This window comes from Lotus japonicus, chromosome 3 (genome assembly GCF_012489685.1).
Source record: "Lotus japonicus ecotype B-129 chromosome 3, LjGifu_v1.2".
NCBI lineage: Eukaryota > Viridiplantae > Streptophyta > Magnoliopsida > Fabales > Fabaceae > Lotus > Lotus japonicus.
In genome coordinates this window covers 95,725,771-95,736,746 of record NC_080043.1, presented here as the reverse complement: position 1 = coordinate 95,736,746, position 10,976 = coordinate 95,725,771, and the positions used below count along the sequence as shown (strand labels likewise).

The window sequence follows — 10,976 nt, the reverse complement described above, 5'->3', positions numbered from 1 at the left end:
TTTATCGACTTAATGATTAGGGAATTAAAACAGAAACTGGTACTTGATATTTTGATAATTTAAGTAAAAGTTTTTTATATGCTTTCTAAAGTAATTGTGGTAATTTAATCGAAGGGATAATAAGTGTTAGCTTGTATCCTAAACATTGCCATGTTCTACAAGATGATTTGGATTGTAAAATCAGTAGAATGAAAACTGATAAGAAATCACAATTTTTTACTGAACTGGTATGTTAATGAAATCACTCTATTTTACATCTTTGTTTTTCTTATATTATTTTCAAAGGTTTAAATTTGATATCCTGAAATGTATATGCACAAATTATAAATACTTTTTTTATTTATTTTGTGGTTGTTGCTCATTTTGTCCTTACTCACATGTGCGATGGTTTGATCCTTGAGCTTATTTCCAAGTTCACCTAAAACTGCATTTACTTTACATGCACCATTTTCTATGACAATCAAGTTATGAATGGAAAAATAGAAATTTTTCCTGGGTAAATACAAAATACTACTCCATCCGTTCCTTATTATAAGTCAATTTTACCTAAATATCTAGGATTAAGAAAAGTGGTTAAAGTTAGTTAAGTGCAATAAATTTGTAAGACTTTTTAATTAACTTTACTAAATTATCCTTACTTATAAACACTTCAATTACTAATTCTCAGTCCAAATTAATATCCCACTATCTCTAGAATTGTACTCCATATAATGCATTTAATTAATACTCTTGTAGTCCACTAAGTAATCCAATAGATGAAAAGCTTGAATTTGTAGAGTTAAGGTTAGTGAATGATAGTGGCATTCGAAATAGAGTAAAATATGAAAAACTGAAATATTAAGTTTTAAATGTAAGGGTAAGTTTGGAAAAACCTAATGAATGCTACCTAAATATTTGAAATGGACTTATATTTAGGGGAAAAAAAAACTCTAAAAAATGGCCTTATAATAAGGAACGGAGGGAGTAATATTGTAAATACTGTAAATGCTAATACTGTTAATACAAAAGTGTTATAGGTCTTTTATTTTCTAATAACAACTTTTGTTTCAGTTTGTTTACAGAATTAAGGAGTAAAAACGAGAATAGAGACTTAGAAGGCGGGCAGAGAAATTAGTCTCATAACTATTAATTCTTTGAATAAGTAAAAAGAAGAGATATATGAGAGAGTTAAATATGATTGATCCATCCACTTTTACAATAAAAAATGTTCATCATGTGGTATGTGGCAGTGTTATAAAACTCGGCTCGAACCGGCCGGTTCGACCGGTTGAGCCAGGAACCGGACCCTATGCCGGTTCGAGCCGAGTATCGGATCGGCCATGCAATCCACCCGCTGCGAACCGGAAAAACCGGCCGGTTCAGTACAAAACCGGCGACTCGGTCCTTATGGTTGGACCGGTTCACTATTTTAAAAAAAAAACAGAAAACTCAAATTCTAAACTGTGTCGTTTTAGGAACCTGTGCAGCCACCAACCTTTTTCTTTCTTGTGTGCCTCTTCATCGTTTTCTCTTTGTAAGAGAGGAAGGAATCAAAGAAAAAATGAGAAAGTTGCAATCATCTTCACATACAAGAGAGAGGATGTATTCCATTTTTCTCTTATTTTCTACTCCAAGTCTCCAATACACTTTTATTTCACCTTTAATACTGACTTTCTGTGGCACCTCATCTCCAGAAAGAAAAACCTTTTTGGACAGAAACAATGCTATTTGAAACGGTTTTGTGAACCAGACTGTCGCCGTCGCCGCCGCTCCACCACGTGAAACATAAATCCGCACTTCCCGGTAATACTTGGTCATCCAAAATTCTCATCACCATCTCCGTAAGATGGTTTTGTAGCAGCTTGTGTTTTAAAATCTCAATATCACACAGCTGCGCAAGGATAATGGGAGAGAGCATGCATTAGGGTTTTTACTTTTAAGTGGAGCAAGTACCACAAGTGGGCCTTGTCTTTTTGGGCTATAACGTAATACATGTGGGAATTTAAAAAATAATAATTTTTCTCCCCTTCCCCTTCTTTGACGTGCTCTAATGGAATCATTATTGTCTTCCTCAGATCTGAATAGCAACAACGCGTTTCTACCCCATCCATCTTCCACCACCGGCTATGCACCATCTTCCACCCACCTGTAACCATACCACATATCAAATGTGTAAAAAATTTGTTGCGGCGTGCGGAGATTACGCTGCACTGGAGTCTCCCATCGCACAACCACGAAGCACCGTTCAACCTCCAACCGTTGTCAGAACAGCCGCACCGTCAATGCTGTCAGACCAGTCGCACCATGAACGCCTCCATCATCCCAACTAGGCATCGCCATTTCAGACCCAACTTGCTATTTTGTGTCTCATAATCGCCACTGCAGCGATCCGCCCCTTTAGCCCTTGCGCCGCCATTGCAGCCCCAACCAGCTATTTTGTGTCTCAAACTCCACTACGATCCCTATCTCTTTTTCCCTCTCTGTTCTTCATTTCTGCATTTTTCCTTCTTTTTACCACTATTGTGTTTGCAATTGGGTGGTTATCTCAACATGTTACTAATCCCATCATCTCACAATTCTGCTAGCTAGCACGCATAGAATGGAGGTTTGGAGAAAATCAAGACTTGCAAGTTGCAATTCAGATAAAACCATGGAAAATATAAATTGATACACAATGATGTTATAAGCTGAAGAAGAAAATAAATTTGAGGAATCAGGGAAGAAAAGTGGATGCTAGGGAGTGGAGTAAACATGTTGAATCTTAAGTCCCACATCGTGAAGGACCTTATCCAACGAGAGTGAATTTGATGTCACCAGCCAAAGCAGGACAATCACGTGAGTCGTGCCTCGCTCGTGCCCTACTGCTCGTACCAAATAGCGGCACTCATATTATAATATGTTTTCAATTTAAAAAAAAAACCTATTTATAACAACAAAAACACAAAAGTAACCTGTGTAATATACATGGCAAATGAATGGCCTCGATGAGAACCTATTCGCATAATGATAAAACACAGTATGCCAATGTAATGCTAGATTATTGTTTTAAATAAATTTGTATGTAGTATTAATATTTTTTTTTAAATATGTAGTATTAATAAGTATATATATATATAAATATCACGTTCAAAAAAGTATCTATATATTATATATATTTAATATATATATTACCGAGTCAAGCAGTTCAACCAGTGACCCAGTGGTTGAACCAGTGACTCATTGACCCAGTGCCTCGACCGAGTCGATCATCAGTCCGAGTCTGATAACACTGGTATGTGGTGAGGTAGAGAACAAAGGAACCAAACTGCAAGGTATTTGTGGTTGGCAAGGTAGTTGATGATAACAAGGTGTGGTGCACAGCTCTTAAATGACAAAGGACATCATAGAGAATTAGAGATAAGATAAGTGCATGTGAAGGATGTGGTGGTTCGTGCAGAAAAGTACAAGTACGGATGATACTGTACTCACTGATTGAGGTACACGTGTACGGTTCTTTTGCAATTCATTACGGCTACGGGATTCCACTTCTTTTTTGTCATCATCAACTTTGTTACTTTGTTCCAGTTTGGATTGGATTTTGGCGTACGGTTTTGTACCAAAATCATAACCAAAACCAAAAGTAAAGGCAAAGTACCCATTTAGATATAAGTAATAATTGATTTGAGAAGCGGTGCTTATGAAATAATTGAAAGTGGGTTGTACCTCTTCTATGATGAAGAAGTCTTGTTTAAATCATTAATATAATACAGTATTTTTTTCAAAAGAATAAAGTTCAACTTTATTTACTAGTAGTATTCAATTGATTTCATGTAACTACTTCTACATTTTATATGACATAATATAATTGATTATCGTAAAACTATTTTTTTTTTGACAGTCACTATGCATGATAATTATACTATTAATTTGATCAATATCTAAAATACGTGTACATGAATAAATTGAGTTATACAATGCATAAGTAATGAAATTTTATAATTAACAATGGCAGGATTTTAGTGCATGTGCACTTGTCAGGTCAGGAGATATGGTGTAAAATGAATTGACATTGTTTAATTAGTTATACAAATTAGCTAACTTGTGCTTTATACGGACACTTTCCATGGACTCTCTTTAGGCTTTTGATGAGTGTGATTACTAATCACCCATTAGAAATAAATGGGTAATGTTTCATCAACACCTCTCTTTTAAGGTGGAGAGTGGAATGATGAGAGAGATAGGAAGAAAAGAAAAAGTAAGAGAGGAAAAATATGAGATGTGATAGATGATAAAATGAGAGAGATAGAAATAAAAAAAGGTGGAAATTGAGTGTTTAAAAAATGAGGTGTGTATATATCATTACTTGAAATAAATTGGTTCTAGTTCTTTGAGGTGTGATGTCGCTTTTAATTACATTGAATATTTTTTGTTCGGCGTTACTCTAAAAATTGTGTTGTTGATTATTTGGCTAAGAGCGATAGCTCTTTCCCTAACTCTTTTTAGATTGAAGAGATTTCGCCAAGAATCATTTCGTTTATTTAGCTTGATGTTAGGCTTCTATACCCGTTTGATATTTTTTCATGAATTTGTTCCTCTAAAAATCATCAAAAATAAAACTAGGCAACTGATTTGGTAGTAACTTCTATAAACTTTTATAAACTCACATTAATAAATGTAAAATTCTCTCAAACAAAATAGATAAAAGTAGGGTTGAGAATAAGTTTGGTTTGCTAATGAATGTCTCATCGTAGTAATTTAACTCGAGTAATTAAATTTTCGCAACTTTTTATAAAGGGGCCGTAAAGTATAACAAATCATTTAAGAGAGGTAACTCAGTTGGCAACACATGCTAAATGTGTGGAAATAGTTCTCGGTTTCGAACCCACACTATACACTATGGAGGAGGTGTGAGGATCCTTAATTGTGAGTCTGTGACTAAATCTCGAATTTGTGAGTATTCAAAGAGTAACCGAGTAGGCGAGTACAGGATGTTTATATAAAAAAAATATAAAATTAAAAAATGGGGAAGAAAACAAAAAAAAAAAAAAGGTCACGAATTATACACGTAGAAATTAGAATCCCACTATAAAAAGGTGACTCACATTCCCCATTTTCATAGCCACTCATTCATTCAATAAAATAACTTCCTCTTCTTCTTCCTTCTCCTTCATTCTCTCTGTGTGATTCCAATTCCATGCCCAAATCCCTAATCCCCAAACAATGGTAGCGGGGAGAGACATCGCCGTCAACGCCGTCATTGACGCCGGCGACAGAGCCCTCATTTTCACCTACGGAACCTTGAAACGCAACTTCTCCAACCACCCCCTCCTCCAGGATCTCATGCGCACCGGCGACGCCACCTTCATCGGACCCTACCGAACCGCCGCAAACTACCCTCTCGTCTGTGGTCCCTACAAGGTCCCCTTCCTCCTCAACCTCCCGGGGTCAGGTCAACCGGTCCACGGCGAGCTCTACTCAGTCTCCGCCCGCGGCCTCGCCCGCATGGACGATCTTGAAGGAATTGACCGCAACCACTACGAGCGTCTCCCAATCAGGCTCCTCCCTGCCGGAGGCGAGGAAGTGGCCGCGGCGGAGGCGGAGGTGGAGGCGTACTTCGCCCACCGGAGCTACGCGATGGAGATGTGGAAGAAGAACGGGAAGAGAGGGTTGAGGTGTTATTCAGAGAAAGAGACGATTGGGTATGTGAAGCGCAAAGATAGGCCTCAGAATCTCACGTTCCTCGATCACATTCGGAACTTCCTCTCTGATTGAACATTTCAATCACTGTGTGTTGTTGTTTGTTTCTCTGTTTTCAATTCACAGAGAAGCTGTTGTGTGTTGAATGAAAAAGTTGAAAATCCAAACACACACTACAATATACAAGTACAACCCTCTTTGTTGATGTTTGGTGAGACTGAGAGATGGAGATTTTGTTGAAAATTCAGAGTGGTTGGTTAGCACAATTGCAAGTTCCTTTTTTATTGTGTTGTACCTTTAATTTACCAAATGGGAAAAAAATCAGTACTTGTTATCTTTCTCTATAATGTTTCTGTAAATTAGTATTACTATATCACTTTCAATTTGAAGATATAAGTCCTATCTTGTAGTGAATATTTGTGCAAATTGTGAAACTAAACATTAGTGTGTTATCCACGAAAGGGTTGTCAATAGTGTGCTATAGCGTTGTAGCGGTTGTTGCGTCTGCTAAAGCAGAGAAATAGCAGCCATAGGGGCGATATTTGGCTGCTAAATGGTGGATTGATGTAAGCACAAAAATAACCCACAAAAAGTTCATTTAAGGCATTTTGTGGAGGTATTTCAGAGTTTTTCTTGGGAAACATACTGAAAATGGTATAGTTTGAGGAGGAACTGAGACCATCCACAATGGTTAAACAAAAAATGTTTTGTTTAACCCTTTTCTACCCCACTTTTTCTCTTCCCAACACTCCACATCATCTTCTCTCTCCAATTCAACAAACTTTCAACAATTACCCACTCCAATGGTTTTGTTTAACTCTCAACACCCTACCCCACCACTCACCACTCACCCTACCCCACCACTTTTTTATTTCACATTTTTATTTAATTTTATATTTTTGTTTTTATAATTACATAAAATTACAATTATCGATTTAAATTAAATTAAAACAATAAACACTTAACGATTTTATTTTTTTTAAATATAGACTTTTTTTTTAAAATATAGACTATAATTTTTTTTTTCTTAACTTAAAACGCAAGACAACAAACTAAGCATACAAGAATTTATTTTATTTTCTTAAAATAAAATGCAAGACAACAAACTAAGCACACAATATCTTAAAATGCAAGACAAGGAAAAACTAAGCACACAACACACAAATAACGTAAATAGTACGATACAAATCATCTTCAATCCTGAGACATTCCAAACTTTGCCCAGATGTGCTTCACTAGATCTGCTTGCAGTTCATGATGAACATTTGAATCACGCAACTCGGATCTAGCACGCACATGATTTGCAAAAGCGGGTAAAACCTCGGTCGAGTATGGTTGCTGTGTACTAGATCCACCTTCCCCAGATTGCTCAAAATCGGTCCAACGTTGAGCATATGTATCTCGTTCATCCTCGACAATCATATTATGTAATATGATGCATGACCTCATAATGATACTCAAGTCATCTATGTCCCACAAGCGAGCTGGTTCACGGATGATTTTAAAACGAGCTTGAAGAACTCCAAATGCACGTTCGATGTCCTTCCGACATCCCTCCTGAACTTTTGCAAATAACTTATCGGGTTCACTTTGAGGAAGTCTAATCGTTTTGACGAAAGTTGGATAAGAAGGATAGATACCATCGGCTAGATAGTATGCCATATTATAGGGACGTTGATTCACAACGAAATTCACGGCTGGAGTCTTTCCCTGTTCCACGTCATCAAACACTGGTGACCGATCTAGAACGTTTATGTCGTTCAACGTTCCAGGACATCCAAAAAAGGCATGCCAGATCCATAGGTCATAAGTTGCAACTGCTTCAAGAATAACTGTTGTGGTTCCCTTATCCCCTCTAGTAAATTGACCTTCCCATGCTTTAGGACAATTTTTCCACTCCCAGTGCATGCAGTCAATACTCCCGATCATGCCTGGGAACCCCCGCATGTCATTAGCATGTAATATCCTTTGCAGGTCTTCTTGGGTTGGTGCTCTCAGGTACTGTTGCTCATACAATCGTATGATTCCTTTACAGAATCTACGTAAACACTCCAATGCTGTAGTACCTCCAATTTTGATGTACTCATCGACCGCGTCTGCTGCCACACCATATGCTAACATTCGCATTGCTGTGGTACATTTTGCTAAGGGTGATATACCTTGTTTATTGGCTGCATCAACGCGTTGGGTGAAGTAGTTATCACTACTTGAAAGGTCATCAACGATTCGAAGGAAAAGATGCTTTTGCATCCGGTACCGACGACGAAACATTGCATCGTCATATGTAGGCTCATTGGCAAAGTAGTCGCCAATTAGCATCTGGTTTGCCGCTGTATGATCTCTACCGAGATATTTTCTACTACGAGGTGCAGCATCTTCTCGAATTTTTCTTCGACGCTCTCTAAATCGGTTGAGTACATAAGCTTCTTCAATTTGACTATTTTGAATGTATGCTGCAAGATCAAAAGGACACTCAGATGGATCCATTTTTTGTGAAATTTGAAGTAGATTGGAAGAGATTTGGGATATTGGTACATCAATGGAGCTATGAGTCCATATAAGTAGGTACATTGAATGGTGGTTGAGTGCCGGATTTGAAATAAGTTATCAACCAGAGTTAATTATCGGAAAAGGACAAGATTCGAATTGAGTGGCACATATTCAAACACAGTTACCCGAGAATCATAAAAGCCAAACACTATTGACCTAACACCACGGGCAAATTATTAAAGCAAATACTACAGACTTGACACCACTGGTGGATTTGAAATAAGTTATCAACCAGAGTTAATTATCGGAAAAGGACAAGATTCGAATTGAGTGGCACATATTCAAACACAGTTACCCGAGAATCATAAAAGCCAAACACTACTAACCTAACACCACGGGCAAATTATTAAAGCAGACACTACAGACTTGACACCACTGGTGGATTTGAAATAAGTTATCGGAAAAGGACAAGATTCGAATTGAATGGTACATATTCAAACACAGTTACCCATACATTAAAGCAAACATTACATAGCTGTCACCACTTGAAAATTATTAAAGCAAACATTAAAGCAAACACTACAGACTTCACACCACTGACAAGTTTGACCGATTACAGACAAAGACTCGCTTGAAATTAATTTCCAAATAGCTCTTTGGACAACTGCTCTAACAACTCTTTCTTACGGTCACTGAGATGCTCTTCCGAAGTTAGCTTTAGATACATACTAACTTTCTTAGCATTAGTCTTCTCTTTCATCGCATTAGTCTTCTCTTTCATCAATTCGTTAGTCTCTGCTTGCACCGATGCTATCTTTTCCAATTTTTCAAGCTCTTTCTCCTTGAAATGGATATAAGAATCCCACTCTTTGTCCACCACCTCGTCAGCATCTTCTCTAATTTTCTTTTTACTCTTTTTTTTAGCTGCCTCCCTACCCATTGGACGAGGAATTGATCCTATAGAGTTTGAGCCACTTGCATCACTGTCGTGTGATCTCTTAGATCCACTACTTCTCGAGCCACTATTTCCTCCTACCTGACTACAAAAACGTGGTTGATCACGGAGAGCGCGCCATTCTTCCATGAAAGTAAATTGACCAATCTTCCCACTTGCGAATAATTCCTGCGCTTTTGCGATAACATCATCCTCCGACCAACCGCTTCGTTGCTCACGCTTAGCGCTATCATAAGCGCCAATCCATTTACCCAGTCTTGCGTTCATATAATTCCAACGGTTTCGGCAGGCAACCCAATCGCGCGGAGGATCGAATGAGCAATGCTCATTACAATACTCAGCAATATCTCTCCAAAATGTTTCTCCTTTCTGGTTTCTTCCGACAACACTGCTTGTTCCACAATTAATCCACCCACTAATTAGCACTAGATTTTGTGCAGTGTTCCATGCGGGTGAAACGGTTTTTTTGCTCTTAGGAGTGACTTCATTGACTTCATTATCAGCTGACCCGCCACCAAGATTGACTTGTGTTGAAAATTCCGGAAATTCCGACACATCAACACTCGGAAAATTTTCAGGAACCACTGGCATATAACCACTAGACTGGGGTGTTTGAGATGAATATCTCACAGATCCATAAGATGGATGAGAGTTTGGAGCAATTGATGACTGGTTAAAATTTTGTATGTTTTGAGGAGGTTGGTACGAATATTGATTTGGATCTGGATAATAGTTTGGATTTTGAGGACGTTGGTTGGAGATTTGATGTGGGACTTGATAATAGTTTGGATTTTGAGGACGTTGGTTGGAGATTTGATGTGGGACTTGATAATAGTTTGGATTTTGAGGACATTGGTAAGAAATTTGATTTGGATCTTTATAGTTGTTGGGATTTTGGTTGTAAAATGGGTTGTTTGAAGAATTCTGGGTGTTGAAATGGGGATTGTTGGGATCCATTTCAAAACAAATGCTAATTGATAGATAAATAAGATGGTGAGAGAGATAATAAGATGGTGAAAACTTGATTTTTTTTTCTGTGTCCAAATCAAACAAACCAAGTCTCTATTTATAGAGAAAAAAATATCACGAATTTTGGTATAATTTTTTTTTTCCAGATTATTTCTTTTTATCAGATAATTGAGCTCAAAAGATAAGGGTAAAAGAAAATCCGGGAAACCAATCAGAGAATGACACGTGTCAGGACCATCATCCACCATCACGTTTTCTCTCTCCGGACCTGCCACTCACGCGCCCTGTCGGCGCGTGTATTACACGCGCCTGACCGAGCCATTCAGAGGGCGCCACGTGGCGTCCCTCTCTCCTCTCAACATTGTTGAATTTCTTCAACAATTCAGCCGGTTCTCTCTCCTCTAAACACTCCTCAACAACCATTGCATCACTTCAACAATGTTCAACACTCTTCAACATCAAAATTAAACAACCATTGTATATGGTCTGATGTAGAACTTTCATGTTTTTAGGCAGTTTAGTTTAGGAAATAGAGACTTGAACCTCTTGAGATTTGGATTTCTCACCTCAAGGATTAGATTTGCCACCCAGCATTTTAAAAAAAATGCCAGGAGTACCCTTCGGAACATAATCTTCCAAAATATGTTATATTCAAAAGATAAAGTTCCGAAACCTACAATATTTCAAAAGATTAACTCCCGAAACTATTATTCACAGCAAACGTTGGTTTTTTAAGATTCGGATCATTAAGATCCGAAACCAATCAAAATCAGTTTCGGTAGATAAACTTCCGAACCTGTTTAACAGATGCACACACAGTAGTAGAAACACCAGAAACACCTCAATTCGGAACTTTATGTTCTGAATGATTCCGGTGATTTATATTCCGAAACAGTAAAAATTAGAT

At 37.7% G+C, this 10,976-nt stretch overlaps 1 protein-coding gene across 1 annotated transcript; it reads left to right on the top strand.

Annotated features, from left to right (window-relative positions):
- Positions 1 to 5,063: 5,063 nt before the first annotated feature.
- Positions 5,064 to 6,002, top strand: LOC130747809 (putative gamma-glutamylcyclotransferase At3g02910). Its single transcript, XM_057600849.1, has one exon. The coding sequence runs from the start codon at positions 5,179 to 5,181 to the stop codon at positions 5,728 to 5,730; it is 552 nt and encodes a 183-aa protein (XP_057456832.1). The 5' UTR covers positions 5,064 to 5,178; the 3' UTR covers positions 5,731 to 6,002.
- The last annotated feature ends 4,974 nt before the right edge of the window (positions 6,003 to 10,976 follow it).